The sequence below is a fragment of the Babylonia areolata genome, chromosome 9, assembly GCF_041734735.1.
Source record: "Babylonia areolata isolate BAREFJ2019XMU chromosome 9, ASM4173473v1, whole genome shotgun sequence".
In the NCBI taxonomy this organism is placed as follows: domain Eukaryota; kingdom Metazoa; phylum Mollusca; class Gastropoda; order Neogastropoda; family Buccinidae; genus Babylonia; species Babylonia areolata.
In genome coordinates this window covers 43,269,036-43,286,594 of record NC_134884.1, presented here as the reverse complement: position 1 = coordinate 43,286,594, position 17,559 = coordinate 43,269,036, and the positions used below count along the sequence as shown (strand labels likewise).

The 17,559-nt window shown below is 42.0% G+C and overlaps 2 protein-coding genes across 2 annotated transcripts in view; one reads left to right on the top strand and one right to left on the bottom strand.

Moving 5' to 3' along the window:
* LOC143285487 (glucose-6-phosphate isomerase-like) overlaps window positions 1-9,491 on the bottom strand; it is a 39,389-nt gene extending 29,898 nt beyond the window's left edge. The window contains exons 1-3 of the mRNA XM_076592812.1: window positions 9,324-9,491; window positions 1,040-1,133; window positions 190-327 (exon numbers count right to left, since the gene is read on the bottom strand). Coding sequence (XP_076448927.1) covers window positions 190-327; window positions 1,040-1,133; window positions 9,324-9,451 — 360 coding nt within the window. The 5' untranslated portion in view covers window positions 9,452-9,491. The remainder of the gene's footprint in view (window positions 1-189; window positions 328-1,039; window positions 1,134-9,323) is intronic.
* Window positions 9,492-9,545: 54 nt separating this feature from the next.
* The window catches only part of LOC143285486 (uncharacterized), a 26,596-nt gene continuing 18,582 nt past the window's right edge, over window positions 9,546-17,559 (top strand). The window contains exon 1 of the mRNA XM_076592811.1: window positions 9,546-9,603. The gene's annotated coding sequence lies outside the window, so the exon portion shown is untranslated. The remainder of the gene's footprint in view (window positions 9,604-17,559) is intronic.

The window sequence follows — 17,559 nt, the reverse complement described above, 5'->3', positions numbered from 1 at the left end:
TGGGAGCAAGAGGAAGTAATGGTTAATAGAAAAACAGGAACGAAAGAATTAAAAAAACAACGACGACAAAAAAACACCACCACCCCAAAACAAACAAAGAAAAGCACATATCTAAGAAAACAGAGAAAAGTACAGTACATAAACACAGTTCTGAAAAAACTGTAATCTGCGAACTTTCAGATCACTCACGTCTTTCCCCTCAACCGTGATGGGGTTGTTGGAACGATTACGCAGAGCAATGTGCAGCACAGCCCGGTCCTCTGTGAAGTTGATCTTCTGCCCGGAAAACATGGCATCTCGCATCTCCGTCACTTTGCACTCTTTTGCCTGGCAGCAAATCAAAGATCATCAGCTGATCAGTCAAACATCAGCAACAGCCAGAAAGCATGGAGGTATATATATATATATATATATATATATATATATATATATGTGTGTGTGTGTGTGTGTGTGTGTGTGTGTGTGTGTGTGTCTGTCGCTGAAATCACAGCACATAAAAGAAAGTAATGCAGCACACACAAAAAACACAATAACAACATGAAGCAATTATGTGATATGATGGTACAATGTAGCAAAAACAACAGCCAAACAATATGTTAGCTTGTCTGCAAGATTCTTACATTAAGCCCAGCTGTGACCTTAACCTCTAATCTCCAAATTTTAAGTTCAATACACTTCATGCTCTTACTCTTAGTATGGCCACTGACTTCAATGTCTGGTGAATATGTGATTAAAAACAACAGCAACAACAACAACAAACAAGCTATGATATTGATGACAATGTTTTGTCTACAAGCTTTAAATTCAATTATGTCAATTGATAGCCGGCCTTGACCTTTCCCCTCCTCCTACCCCCTTTTCCCACAGCGAAAAAACAAAAACAAAAGAACAACAACAAAAAAAACCACAACAAAAAACAACAACAACAGAACCCCCCCCAAAAAAACAACAACAACAACAAACAAACAAAAAAACAGCAACAACAAAAAACAACAACAAAAAAAAAAAAAACAAAAGAAAACAGGAAGTAGCAAATTACCAGATTGAAGAGTCTTGTCATGACCTCATCATTGATGAGGTTCTTGGAGTAATCCAGCAAGAGTTTGCTTCCATCCGGGGCATCCAGACCCACGCTGAAATAATACGCATGCATGTGCTGAATTGTTACTGAAGCAGCATGCACGATACACAGTCCCCAAAAACAACAACATAGGAACATGCAAACACATTATATATATATATATATATATATATATATATATATATATATATATTCACATGGACAACAAAGAGAGACAGGAAAAGAAAAATATCAATCTGTGAGAGACACAGAGACAGAGACAGAGAGTGAGAGAGAGAGAGAGAGAGAGAGAGAGAGAGAGAGAGAGAGAGAGAGAGAACATGTTTGAAACAAAGAAAATCCTTTGCCCAATCAATTTCTTTTCAATATGTGCCTCTATACTACTGCTATTAATAATAACAACAAAAAGATCAAAAGCAATTCTACTTCTAGTCCAGCAGCACTCTCCTATACACCTTTTTGTCATGTGATCATGGTTAAGGGAGGGACAGACATAAACGAAAAGAAATGTACCTAAATTTTATTCACTGGGGAAATGAGATATGCAAAATATATGCTTCTTTCCCCACCTATTGAAAAAAAGAAAAAAGAAAAGTAAAAGGAGGAGTTTGTATTATACTCCATGTTTGGTGTTAAATATACTTACCATGTCAAACTGATGCAAACTAGGCCTATTGGTTTGCTCTGCTTGGCCAAATTTCGCGCGGCTAACAGTGAAAAGACGGGCCCAACCGCTCTCAGCCAATCAAACGCCTCTAAAAACTATAAGCGCTTAATCATAACTGAAAAATTGATGACACACACATTAATTATCTACAAGAAATGAAATGAAAACTAGACACAAAAACGTGACACAAAATGTCAAAGGAACACAATCTATGAATGGTAGAACAGAAACATACATGTGAGCACACACACACACACACACACACACACACACCCCTGCACACAAGTGAAGCCAAGCTTTTACTGCAACTCACAGGAAATCGTGAAAGGTGGTGGGAGTGGGAGTCAATAACGTGAGACCAAAAAGTCTTGGAACAGGAATACATTAAACATGACCAATATGGGATGAGTTTGCAAATATGTTCACATATCAGTTATTTTATCTTGCATACCACTGATCTGTTTAGAGCAGAAGCAACAACAACCACACCCAAAAAACAAAAATAAAACAAAAAAAACAAACAAAAAACAACAACAAAAAAACGCAATGAATAAAGTATCCAACACTAGTAACAGGCTGTGTGAATTGAACTCTACAGTGCAATGCCTGAAGCAGAAATGTTTTATAAGCTATACTACCTGTAGTTTTAATATCATTTGGCAAAAAGTTCCAAACTGACCCTGAGTAAGTTATGCTAGTTTTAAACAGGTCGATTTTGGGTTTTCAAATAATAATATTACTTATGTACCTGGACTGATTTTGCAGAAATCTTGTAGGCATTATTGGTGGAGCAAAGCTCTTCATTATTCTGTACAACAGCTTTATTGTATTGTAGTTTGTAAGTGAGTGGAACTAGAAGAATATCCATTGTTAAGTAGTCTTGGGTTGTAACACTTTTATTTTTTGAATGTGCAACCAAAGACAGATTGACAGAGAAAAGGATGGGATTACTGGGAGGAGCGAGAAGACTGGAGACTAGTTTTGGGCATAATCCTTTATGAGTCATGAGCCTACCCCCCATTTTGATTTGATACTGGGATCGAATGCCTTGTCTTCAAAGGATTCCAGTGCTGTTCTTTGCTTTTATGTACAGCTGACACCCCAAGTCTGACACACATATAAAATAAATACATCCTTCACACGTTGTTCTCAGGCAAAATGTCAAAACCTGGGCTGCAGCTGCACTACTGCAGTGATAAGAAACTCCAGGGAGAGCTGGACAGTACAAAGTATTCAGAGAAGAAGCCCCCCTCAGTCAAGTGTTTTGGCCTTTAATTCCTTACAATCGAAGGGGGCCGGGCCGCACCCAGATCATGACTCCTGTATTGCCGCTTTTTTTTTTTTCTCTTCCTGGTCTTCAGCAGGTTCAAACCTGCACCTCCTGGGTGGTCGCCACTTCAGGATACGTCACCTTTTCTGGCAGACGTTTTGACCACTGAGCCATCGTATGCCTAGTTTGAGTGGGGAAATTTAATCCTTATGAAGTTTACTTTCATTCCTCCTCGACCAAATCCAACTGAACTCTTTTCTGCTGCTTCTGCCAATGCATTGAGAGCCCATGTCTCTCTCTGCCAGGAATCGACAGCTGTTTCATGAGGCTGTAGGCAGATACACTCACAAACACTTTTGCACCAATCTCTATGGCAAGGACATTGGCTTGGAAGCCAGATTCTCTCAGGCTGCTGGCTAGACTAGCATATTTCTCAGTCTTGTAGATGTGGGCTTCCTCCATTCTGCTTTCGTACGGCATGGTGAGCTCAATCAGGATTGCTTGTTTCGTTGCCTTAGAGTGGAGTACTACGTCAGGTCTCATGCCGCTCTTGCTGATGATTTCTGGGTGTCTCTTCCCCTCTGGTAGGTCAACTGTGCATTCCCAATCTTCGGCACCATCAAGCAGCCCATGTTTCCATGCTTTGGAAACTTTGGATGGTGTTCCTGGCCAGACATTACTGCCTTCTGCAGAGCGGAACTCTACAGGAACTTCTGGTGGGGTTGGTGCTCACCATGTGTGCAATTTCTTTTAGCACTTGGTTGTGCCTCCATGTGTACCGTCCTTGGCTAAACACCACTTTGCATGAGCTGAGGACATCACTGTTTGTCTGCCATGGCAGAGTGGGCATGCAGGGTCATCTGTTTTCCCCCATTTCACCAAGTTTGTATTCATGGGAAGGAGGTCATAAACAGATCTTAGAATGAAGCTGATCCTCAGAGGGGCCATGTTCCACATGTTGCTCCAGCTGAAGCTCCTTTGAAGTGCATTTTCCCATGTTGTCCACTGCCCCTGCTGGCCTTGCTGGACTGCCTTCTGGACTTTTTAATTTTTTTTAAATTTAATCAACCTCTTTCTTCTTGATCTGCTGTATGATCATGTTTCTTTTTGCTTTCCCCTTTGCCTTGGACCACCATTCCATCTTTGTCGATCCCAGACCCTGTCTGTTGGTTTGGGTGTGTCCTATTATTTCCTTGTCTTAAGACTTTCTTTTGCTGCAATGACTGCCTCCCTGACTTTCCATTTATGCCAGTCTTCAGCTTGGGTTGGTCGGATGTCACAACACTGTCTCCTGAGTCTTTGAGCATGCTGAGAAGTCTTGCCTTCCTACCTTGTATTCTTTGATAAGGGATTTCAGAGGTAGCCTCAGCTTTGCTTGGTGACAGTAGAGTGCAACGTCAGTGAGATCAGGTGGGACACCAAGCCATTTGCGTGTGTACCTGTTGATCTTTGCCTCAATTGACTCGACTGTGCTACAACTGATATCATATATCAGGAGAGGCCACAGGAGCTTTGGTATCAGTATAGACTGTAGGCACCACACTTTGTATTTGCCAGGGCAGCCACACTGGTCTATGATATGCAGGCCTTCTTCTGCTGTCTGCTTGGTTTCCTTTCCTCTTTTTGTATCTTTCAGGGACTCATCATACCATCTCCCAAGGCTCTTGACTGGTTCATCTGACACCGTTGGAATGGCTTGGTTGGCTTCAGTAAATGTGACTGTTTCAATTATCTTTCCATTATGCAGTGAGAGGCTCCATGATTTCTTTGGTCTGAAGTTCATCCTGGCTGAGGCAGCTAGCTTGTCCAGTTGCTTCAATGTCTCACAGGTGTCATTCTCTTTTGTTGAAAGGACTGTTGTGTCATCCATGAAGGCTTTCAAAGGAGGTATCTGGTATCCGTTACCGAGGTCGGCTCGATCCCTTCCCTTCATTGATGCCTTCAAGATCACTTCCATTGCTAGCATGAACAGGGTTGGAGAAACTGCACAGCCCATGGCGATGCCCACTTCCAGATTGATCAATTCTGTTGTGTATCCCCTGGTGGTGAACCCCATTGAGAAGCCATGGAAGTACTTTTTCAGCATTTCCCTGATGTTTGTTGGTACATGGTGCATCTCGAGAGCCAGTTGGATCATCTCATGATCATGCGCATTTGCCAGATCCAGCCATACCATGTCTAGGTTCTTTTTCTCTGCCTTTGTTCTTTGGATTGCAGCATTATTAGTTGTAGCACAGTCACGTCTTACCTGTCAGATCGTACACAGAAAGTGTGTGTAAATGGTACATACTCTAGAGTATCTGCCTTGAAATATGGTGTCCCACAAGGGTCCGTCCTAGGTCCTGTTCTTTTCGTGCTGTATGCGGCTCCTGTGTCGGATGTCATCAGTCATCATACGATGTTGCATGAGAGCTTTGCTGATGACACATAACTTTATCAGTCGGCTTCCATAGCTGAATTTGATGCACTGGTGACTCAAACACAGGAGTGCATTGCTGGCCTAAAGGACTGGATGACTCTCACAAAGCTGCAATTAAATGATGATAAGACTGAATTTATGATAACCTGTCCAAAGAAGTTTCGTCAACATCCTTCCTTTCCTGACTCTGTTCTGATCAATAGCACACCTGTTTCACTTTCTCCCTCTGTTCGCAGTCTTGGTGTAATCCTGGACCAGTCTCTTTCCTTCCAACAGCACATTTCGAATATCTGTAAAGTTGCCTATTTGGAACTGCGTAGAATCAGCTCTATCCGCCACTATCTCTCAACCGATGCAACCAAGACACTTGTATGCTCTCTGGTTCTCTCAAGATTGGATTACTGCAACTCTCTTTTGGCCGGCCTTCCCAAATACCTGTTAGACAGACTCCAACGAATTCAGAATAACGCTGCCAGACTCATTTTGCAGAGCTTCTAAATTTGACCATGTTTCTCCTCTCCTTCAGTCTCTCCACTGGTTGCCTGTTTCTGATCGAATAGACTATAAGCTATCCACTCTGACCTTTTCTGCAGTCAACGGATCTGGCCCCAAGTATCTTTCTCAACTCATCCATATCTATACCCCGTCTCGCCAGCTCCGTTCTTCCTCTGATACTTGACTTCTCAGGATACCTCACGTCAGAAGTAAGACCTATGGACACAGATCGTTTTCTTTTCAATCGCCAAAGACGTGGAACAAGCTCCCTGATAACCTCCGTCATTCTGATTCCCTCGCATCTTTTAAATCTCGTCTCAAAACTCACCTTTTCCCTCAGCAATAAGTTCAGTTGTGGCAGGCCCACAACTACATGCATGTATATGAATGTGTATTGTGTGTGCGTGTGTTTATGTAAGTATGTGCCTGCCTATGTGTGTGTATGTGTTAGGGTAGCTGTTAGATACACATGTATGTTAAAATGTATGTATGCAGCGTGCGTGCGTGTGTGTGTGTGTGGTCACATTTTGGTTTGTGTATGTAACATAGATATAATGTTTTATGTTATCAAAAGCGTTTTTGTAAAGCACCTAGAGCAGATTTCTGGATAGTGTGCTATATAAATATCCATTATTATTATTATTATTTCTTCTCAGGGTTTCTTTGTTTCTCTGTGGGCATTTATCTGGCTGCTCAATGTCCATCGGCCTATGACCTTTGCTTTTTATGGTCCCTCACTTTAAGCTGTGGCCTATCAATCTGAAGCAACACAAAGACAGACCACATTACACCACTGCTCCCAGCTCCTTATCCAACAAAACTGGGAAGCAAAATAAAGCAATCAATTGACCTAACAACCCATAACAAATCCACTTCCATCATCTTGGTCATCACAATGAATGAAGCCAGCTCCGTCTCCTTCTCTAACCACTATTCCTTCACCTTCACATGTCTGTTGATGTCATTGGAGCAACAGTAGAGACAATGCCACTGCCATGTTGCTTTCTGGGATTCCACCAAATTCATCCCTGTCCATTCTTAGATAGTCTTCCCATCTCTCTCTCTATCCTCCTTGCCTGTGGCTACCTCTGACTACCCTGCAAGGTGGTCTTTGCAAGTCCTGTTGAGCAGGAAACATGTCCTTACCACTTCATTTTCTGTATCTTAACAACTGTGAAATGGTTTTCATGATGTCCTATTGCTGTGGACCTCTTTGTTTGTCACATGATCTGTGTAGTGGATGCCCAATATTTCCTGTAGCATCTCATTTCAGTTGCCAGGATCTTTGCATGTCTGGTGACAGCTTCCAAGTTTCACAGGCATAGAGGAAAATGACAAAGCAAGAAAGTACAAAAGTTGGATCTTGGTACGCAGACTGATATTTTTGTCTCTCTAGATGGTTTGGGGTCCTGTTTTTTCAGCTGCTGTTTGTGCAATCTTGCCACAATCTCAGGTTTTGAGCCATCATATGATATAATAGAGCCAAGGTACCAGAATGTCTTCACTGTTTCTAAATTTGTCCTGCTCACTTTGCTGTCTGATGCAATACACAAGGTGCTTTTGGTCATGAGTATATTCTTTTTGGCGCATGATTTCCCACCAAATGCAGAGGCTGCTTTGTCCAGATGTTCCATCAAGCTAGCCAATCCATCTTCACCCCCTCCAAGACGATCAATATTTTCTTCTCATTCATCAGATGGACACCCCTTTCTCCATGATGAGGGCAGCTGTACACTGCAGGTCCTCCACACAGCTGTAGAGCTTCCTGGTTGCTGGAGTTGGGTCGGACCAGTACCTCTTCCTGAGCACCTCATGGAGGGGGCAGGACTGCAGCAGATGTTCTGTTGTCTGTCATTCCCACAGGCGCGCCGTGCTGAGTGACCAATGCAGAATTTAGCGTATAAATGATATACCATCAATATTACCTGTAAAATGCCGATTGGTGATTGTTCTTTCCCATGCGGAAACTGTGCTTTCATGATTCTCCAAGGCAATTTCCATAATCCTCTCAAGAAAGACATTGAAGGGGGTGGGCGATAGCAGGCATCTCTGATACACTCCAATGTCAGTGTAGAACCAGTCTCCCTTGTTACCAGAGTACAGTGCTTGTGGCCTTGTGGTACAGCTGTTCAATCACTCAGGCAAGGTTAGCAATATTGGTCATCCTCATGGTTGACCATAAAGCAGTAAGCCACACCAAGTTGAAAGCCTTAATGTTGACAAATATATAGTAAAGTTTTCTTGGTGCTGGAGATTCTTTTCACAAATAAATCTCCAACTTGAATATCTATTTGATGGTCCTGAAACCTGCTTGTCCTTCAGCAATAATGGTCTCTGCTTGAGATTTCAGAGTGTTCATTAAGATTTTCAGAAGACCTTTGCTTGGATGGCTTATCAAGCTCTGGCATAACTGAAAGTTTCATTTCTTGGGCAGGGTGAACATTAACAACTGTGTCCAGGGAGTTGGCTGTATTCCAGTGCTCCAGATCTTAATGCAGATGGTAGTGACAGCATTGATCATTACCTCTCCTCTTGCCTGAACCTGTTCTGCAGGTATGTTGTCAGTTCCTGCTGACTTCCCTTGTTTCATCTTCTTGACTACTGCTTCCACTTCCTCAAGTAGGATGGAATGCGAGTCATCTTCTGGTCTTGACTGTGGACAATTTAATACGGCTCAGTCTCCATTGACCTGGTAGTTACATAGCTCTGAGCAATGTTCTGTCCATTCATCTAGTATCTCCTTTTCTTCAGTAAGGCACTTCCATGACTTGCTCTGGGTACTTGTAAGTCTCCCATGTTTCTCTGTGGTGAGATCTTTATCCAGTTGACAAGCTTTGTGTTATTATGCTGGCTTTCTTCAATTTCTGTTCACTGTTCACACACTCACACACATGAACAACCCCTCCCTACACACCACCTCCTCTCCTCACCCTACCCTCCCAACGAAATCTCTTTCCCCTATTCCCATCTCATCAGCAATAGGGATAATTCACACATGTTCCATTCCCACCAACACCCATTTACACCAGGACCTTTCGGAACAATCTCAATTGAATACCACAAGGACCATATTGCGTTACGCTTGACCGCATCAGTTAACTTGAGTCTGATTCACCGTGACACTGCAAATACATAGCACACTGATTATGATAGAAGGTACAATTTATTTTATTTTAGTCATGGAGGCACTTTAAGATGCTGAATACTGTAACGACACACACAAAACTGACCATACATAAATATATGCCTTCGGTAATAATTCAACTCGCAAAGTTCCAGCTTACAATGAATGCAAAACTGAAACTAGATCAGATGCATCTTGCAGAGCAAATTGTTATTAAAAGAGCCGGTAAGTGCAATGTCACATCTAACTAAAACCCATTCCACACACCTGTATTTGCTGAATCGGTTGGGGTCTTGGTTAAACATATCGACCAATTTGAGTTTGGAGCCATGTTGGTCGTAGTATTCCTGCAGGGCCTTCCAGGAGGACAAGAGTTCTCTCTGAACGTTAGCCATCTTCCTCTCGATGTTCCTGCGCGACCTCTCTCAGTCCGTGACCTTAGTTGGCAACCTTGAACTTTACGTTCCGGAAGGTGGGCAGACTTCCGGTTGGGAGGCTGTGTGTTTTGAGTCAGGGGCGTGGGGTGTGAAAACCAAGCAAACTTGAGGTGAGTCAACACTTTTTTTTATATTTCCATTGTCTGTGAAGCACTGTTTATAAGTCGAATATTTGTTTATTTGATAATGGAAGCTGTAATCAAACTTTTCATCGAATGATCGTCTTGTGAATATGGGAACTAGTTTTACTTAATTTCGTGCTCTATTAAAGTGTTATTATTTATTGCTGAATTACTCGTCCTGTGACCATGAGACTGAGAGTATGCATTCACATATGAAAAAGCCCATCAACAACAGATAATGATCGAAAGTGTTATTTGGAGTGCGCACAGACGTACACATCACACACAGAGACACATACACATACACACACACACACACACACGCACTCGCACTCGCACACACACACACACACACACACACACACACACACACACACACACACACAGACACTACACTTGAAAAACAACAACAACAAAAAACAGAACCAAAAAACAACAGCAAACAAAAACACCCACACACACGAAAAAAAGGGTGGTGCTCTCACTATAGCAAGGCATTCTCCCTGTGGAGAGACTGAATTTCACACACAGAAATATATTGTGACAATACAATACAGTACAGTAGAACACACACACACACACACACACACACACACACATATATATATATATATATATATATATATATATATTATTTACTCCAGAGGAAGTTGGTAAAGAACCACAGAAATATTGAGAAAGACATGCCGCTTGTTTTGAATGAATCCTGATAACTTACATATATGTATACATATATCCATCTATGAATCTGCCTATATATCAATCAGTCAATCTATCTATCTATCTATCTGGCTGTCATACAGTATATATATATATATATATATATATATATATATATATATATATATATATATCATCCTCAAAGGCCTGTCTCCTATTCACAATTTGCTCATGCACATTTTTTATACATAATTTGTCTTATGTTGTGCACATGAAATTCTGCCTTCCAGTCTTAGGGGAATACTTATGCATGGGATAGAGTCATTTTGTGCAGTCAGTGGTCAGATGTGGTGAGCATGGTGAGCCTGAAGGATCTGGGTCATGCTGTGGAAGGGTTGTCCATCGCTTGCTATGGTTGTAGTTGGGCACTGAAAATGTAATTGCACTGCAACATATTAAAATTTCATTATATGTATTTTTCTTACTTTTGCTGTCCCATCATTTGTGCCATATCAGTGGCATTACTATCACACTGCTCATTCCCAATCCCTTATACACAACCACACCTAGGTTTCTTCTGTCGTGGTCCCAGCATTGACAGTCCACAGGGGGATGGCACAATAGGCGAGTGATTAAAGCGTTGGACTTTCAATCTTAGGGTCCTGGGTTTGATTCTCGATAATGGCGCCTGGTGGGTAAAGGGTGGAGGTTTTTCAGATCTCCCAACTCAACATATGTGCATACCTGCTTGTGCCTGAATCCCCTTTGTTTGTATACGCAAGCAGTAGATTAAATATGCACGTTAAAGATCTTGTAATCCATGTCAGTGTTTGGTGGGTTATGGAAACTAGAACGTGCCCAGCATGTGCACCCCCGAAAACGGAGTATGGCTGCCTACCTGGTAGGGTAAAAAAGATCATAAAAAAGCCCACTCATGCACATGCAAGTTGCAGCCCACAAACGAAGAAGAAGAAGAAGGCAGTCCATAGGGAACCACCGATGTTAGGTCACCAAGATGCCACAAACTGTAGGAGACCCTGCACTGCTGCTGAGTCTCTTTGGTGGTGCCCCCCTACGCACAACACGGATCAGACTAGTGAGTTACACCCCCCAGTATGGAGACCACCACCACATCCCCACGTCCACCCTCCCCAGTGACAGTCTTCCGTTCATGTAAACATTTCACTTATGATGATGGTTGTCCCTTGGTTACAAGGAAGATGTGACTGTTTAGAGGTCTGTCTATGCACATGAGAGTTGCTCTGCAGACCAAATCTGGATTTGCAGATATTATTTGATATGATTCCATATAATATCTGACACTCGATGCAGTGACAAAATGAAACAGCGATGATGCAGACCATAACAAATGTTTGGGAGTTGTAATTTGTAAAATTTAAACGGTTAAAGACTGACACAGAATATATGGTTGAAATTGTTGTCACAATGACTTAATTAATAAAAGCTGATGCTGATGGTTGTGGGATTTTGTTTTTTGTCGTCGTCAGATTGCTATACACCTGTTTCATCAGTGTAAGGATTATTCTGGATTATTGACCATTGATCTTGAAAGAATTTTCAGAAGGATCTCTTTGAACTCTTTAGCAAGCCTCTGATATTTTGCCTTTCTGGTGTAAACAAACACTGAAAAATACAACCTAAATTGTTGAATTATGTAGCAAAACTGACATAGTTATGTTGAGTTTTCTTACCAGAAGCCGCTGTGAAGTTACTTCTCTTTGCTGGATGTTTATATGCACACAGTATTTATTGGAGTGATGGTCCAGTAGTACTAGTAGTGGGGCTGACTAGAAAGCATTTGAGTCATATATATACAGACCAGAATTTTTACTGTCCCTTGTACAAAACTTAAGTGGTGGTCTGGGTGCTTGTCCTTCAGATGAGATGATAAACAGAGGTCCAGTGTGAAGCATAGACTTTGCATGTGTAAAAGATCCCACATCTACAGAAAGATTGTCCATGGCAAATTTCTGTAAAAAAACAACAACAACCCATTTTGATGTTATAAAAAAGAGATATACTTGCAAATAGAAATAAAACAACAACCAGTGGTGCTGCACTGTGGTGGTTATGGTGCTGCTGTCCTTTGGGAAAACAGCCAGAATTTCACACAGGGAAATCTTTTGTGACAAAAGTACAATACATGTATATACATGACCAGAGAATATTAATATTTTACATGAGTTTAGTGCTTGGGCACAGGTTTGTGATGCAGCTCAGGGGCATTTGAGCATATGGTAAAAAATGTTAAAGCCTGGCTGTAACAGTGTAAAGACCCTCAGGTAGGGTTGGTAATGCATGAAATTTATGGACTGATTTCCTTCTTTTCGACTAGTATATTCTTCTTCTTCTTCATTTGTGGGCTGTGACTCCCACGTTCACTCATATGTACATGAGTGGGCTTTTATGTGTATGTCTGTTTTTACTCCTGCCATGTAAGCAGTCATTCTCTGTTTTGGGGGATGTGGGTGCACGCCAGATATGTTCTTGTTTCCATAACCCACTGAAGCTGACATGATTACAGGATCTTTAATGTGTGTATTTGATTTTCTGCATATATACACACAAAGGGAGTTTAGGCACTAGCAGGTCTGCACATCTGTTGAGCAGGGAGATTGGAAAAATCACCCACCAGGAGCTGTAACCGGGATTTGAACCTAGGACCCTCAGATTGAAAGTCCAGAGCTTTAACCACTCAACTGTTGTGCACACCAAGTATATTGATATGATTCACAGAGCTTGACATTTTTTAGTTGTGAAAAGTTAGATGTCTCCATCATGATCTTGTGAAACTGACTTGAGATCATTTGGTTATTTTTTATTTAATTGACACATGCATGGAAGATTGTCAGTGTATGGTTTCATCAGTCCATTGTATTGCCCAAAAAAATGAAGAAAAGAATTTAGATCAACATTGTATGATAGTCAGTCGTGTCCGACCATGACCACCAGAACAGCAGAGGAGGCAAGGCATCTGCTGTCCAAAATCTGGGCTATGTATCTATAGTTCAGAGTGTTTTGTTCATGTTACATCCCCACTATCTTGGCCAAAAGGGTTTAAGGACAGTCGGCGTTGCGATGGTTCCCAAAGGCTGACTTACCATCAAGGCTGCAGCACTGCGCCAGTGAAAATCTTGCCTCTTAATTTCAGTCATAGTCCTTCACAAAAGACTGAGCTGTGAATAACTTCACATTGCAGTGGAGAAACTATTGATCATACAGCTCTCACTTTGCTGTTGGCCCAACTGCAAGCTTATGTCAATCTGTGATATAAGCCAAGACAAGATCAAGAGTTAAGAGATTAAATCTAGTCATTGAACTTCTTCTTTTTATTTCAATACATTTTTAGTTCTTTGAAAATACAGAACAAAGCTTTGTTGTGCATGTGTGGGTGGGTGGGTGGGTGGGGTGGATGGCATGGCAGGATGAGTGAGGAGGCATATGCCTGATCAGCATTAAGACAGGAGAAGAAGACATCTTCATGTGTTATTTATTTCTTTTATGGTGGTTTTTGTGTGTGTGTGTGTGTGTGTGTGTGTGTGTGTGTGTGTGTCTGTGTGTGTGTGTGTTTTGTTTCGTTTTCTCCTGTTTATTTTCATCCCTGTAGTATCCCATTGGCATCTAGTGAGTTCTCAAGACCTGACCTGCATTTCATTTCTGTACACAGATCAAAGCACCTGCCAACCCCCCCCCCCCAACCCCCCAGTGTCTTCCAGTCCTCCCCCTTTCTTTTTTGTGTTGTTTTTATTTTAGTATTATTTTTGTTTGTTTGTTTTTTGTTCCATTTTTCAAGCAGATGTGTAGTGTGTATGTATCAGTCTGTGCACATTAAAGTTTTAATAACACACTTCCTTTTAACTGAAACTCTCTCTCTCTCTCTCTCTCTCTCTCTCTCTCTGTGTGTGTGTGTGTGTGTGTGTGTGTGTGTTTGCATGGCTTTCAGGTCTGTGAGCACAATACTTGCATGCAAATGTGTGTGTGTGTGTGTGTGTGTGTGTGTGTGTGTGTGTGTGTGTGTGTGTGTGTGTGTGTGTGTTCTTATATCACAGACATTAAGCAACATGTGGACAGGTGTGTGTGTGTGTTGTTTGTGTGTGTGTGTGTGTGTGTGTGTGTGTGTGTTATATGACAGACATTAAGCAACACGTGGACAGGTGTGTGTGTGTGTTGTTTGTTGTGTGTGTGTGTGTGTGTGTGTGTGTGTGTGTGTGTGTGTGGTGTTAGTGTCTGTGTTCTGACATAAAGCAACACATAGACAGATGTGTAAGAGAAACATTTTGGCTGTCTTCATGTTGAAAGCAAGGCCTGTGCAGCTGAATATTGATCACTGCAACAGCAGGGAGAGTGGGAACAGGCGTGTGGGGAAGGGGGTTGGAAGGGAGGTCAGGGGGGTTCACTAAACATCTGTGTATTCAAACACCTTTGTGATCACAACAAGCTGCCACATGCTGTTGTTCTCTCAGTGTTGTGGACAATGCATCAGAGATGCTTGTGAGATTGGCATATAAAGACTGTGAGCTCTTCCTGCAATTTCACTCAGTGTTGAAACACTGTGGAAAATAACACATAAAGGTTGTGAGATCTTGTTGCTCTCTCAGTGTTGAAAATGTCAGTGACACTAGGGGTATTAACACGTGTAGGCTGTGAGATCTTGCTGTTCTCTCAGTGTTGAAAATGTCAGTGACACTAGGGGTATTAACACGTGTGGGCTGTGAGATCTTGGTGCTCTCTCAGTGTTGAAAATGTCAGTGACACTAGGGGTATTAACACGTGTAGGCTGTGAGATCTTGGTGCTCTCTCAGTGTTGAAAATGTCAGTGACACTAGGGGTATTAACACGTGTAGGCTGTGAGATCTTGGTTCTCTCTCAGTGTTGAAAATGTCAGTGACACTAGGGGTATTAATTAACACATGTAGGCTGTGAGATCTTGGTTCTCTCTCAGTGTTGAAAATGTCAGTGACACTAGGGGTATTAACACGTGTAGGCTGTGAGATCTTGCTGTTCTCTCAGTGTTGAAAATGTCAGTGACACTAGGGGTATTAACACGTGTAGGCTGTGAGATGTTGCTGCTCTCTCAGTGTTGAAAAAGTCAGTGACACTAGGGGTATTAACACGTGTGGGCTGTGAGATCTTGGTGCTCTCTCAGTGTTGAAAATGTCAGTGACACTAGGGGTATTAACACGTGTAGGCTGTGAGATCTTGGTGCTCTCTCAGTGTTGAAAATGTCAGTGACACTAGGGGTATTAACACGTGTAGGCTGTGAGATGTTGCTGCTCTCTCAGTGTTGAAAAAGTCAGTGACACTAGGGGTATTAACACGTGTGGGCTGTGAGATCTTGGTGCTCTCTCAGTGTTGAAAATGTCAGTGACACTAGGGGTATTAACACGTGTAGGCTGTGAGATCTTGGTGCTCTCTCAGTGTTGAAAATGTCAGTGACACTAGGGGTATTAACACGTGTAGGCTGTGAGATCTTGGTGCTCTCTCAGTGTTGAAAAAGTCAGTGACACTAGGGGTATTAATTAACACATGTAGGCTGTGAGATCTTGGTTCTCTCTCAGTGTTGAAAATGTCAGTGACACTAGGGGTATTAACACGTGTAGGCTGTGAGATCTTGCTGCTCTCTCAGTGTTGAAAATGTCAGTGACACTAGGGGTATTAACACGTGTGGGCTGTGAGATCTTGGTGCTCTCTCAGTGTACAGACGTTCAAAGTCACTGTGAAAAATAGACCTCATGGGCTGTGAGATCTTGATGCAGTCTCATTGCAGAAGCTGTCAGAGACACTGGGGAAATTGACACATGTAGGTGATGGGATCTCAGTGTACAAAGTGTAAGAGACACTGGGGAAATTACCATATATTTGAGGAGAGATCTTGCTGAGCTCTCATCAGACTATTCAAGAGTTTAACACATATATTGGCAATGCTTTTTTTTGTGTTGCTTTTCAATATCACAGGAAAAGTCTGTCAGACAACTGAGGCTGAAACATACTGGCAGTGATATTTTGCTGCTCTGTCAGTATCATGGAGAATGTTATCAGACACTTATATGAGAGAAATACATTGACAATGAGGTCTTGTTACCACTTTGGTGCAGAATCTGTCAGATTCTTCTGAGATTTACACTTCCTCACTGTGAAATTTTGTTGCTCTGTCCTTATTATATATGATTATTACTGAGAATGTATCAGAGATACAGTATGTGTCGACAGTGACAGAGGACCAGCATGTAGAATACACAGATGTGGGTACTTGTAGGAAAGTACACATACAGATCAGTGGCTAGCTTCATTCAGATATATGGCACGGACAGTCATATAAACTGACTGTCACACACATAACTGTGCTTGTAAGTGCACTCAGATGTACATAGATATATAGATTGGAAGAATATGTTGGTATGCAGGTTCTCGAGCAACTCATCAAAACGTATCTGGACCCGAATATAAACCACACTCACATTAGCGTGAATGTCACAGTTGTGTGTGTGTATGCACATTCACATGTGTAATAAATACATAAATGTTCACAAGCATATCCATACACCCATTGTACAGAAAATATCGGCTGTCTTTCTCTCTGTCTCTCCTCCTCCCTTCCCCGAAACTCATTCTTGTCTCTGTCTCTCTTCTGCATCCTAAATCCCCAGTCTCTCCTTCTCCCTCCCCCACTCCCAACTGCACCCCCGTCCCTTCCCCCCACATTGCTCTCGGAATAGTATCCACCCACATATCTCTGCATACCCTCCACCACCCCTGCCTCTACATGTCTTTCCCCATCATGTCCCCAGTTGTTCCCCTCTGATGCTCAGCTGCTAGAAAGCAACAGATGTGCTGGGGCGCAAACCTCGACCTGTGGCTTTGTCGCAGGGTGAGCCATGTTGAATTATCAGTCAAAAGATGTGGCCAGCAGATCATTAAATAGCTTTTCTGTGTGCTGCCTGTGTGGAGGTGGATTGTGGTCATTACGTTAACGTGTGTATGTATTTCTGCTCGCTTTGATTTTAATGTATGCGTAAACCATGTGGAAGACATAGAAGATATGTGTAGATATTGTTTTCAGTGCGTGTTTTGATGTGTGGTGTTTTAACCTAATGTTGTGTACTAGACTACTACACATTTGCTTTCATAGATACCATGCTTTAAAAATAATTTCCTTGTTTGCTTGCTTCATGCAGGGTATGATGTAAATTTGCTGAAAATGTTTATGATAATTGGTGGCATGGACAGGATTTGTGCAAACGGTTTGAGGGATCAGATACTGTT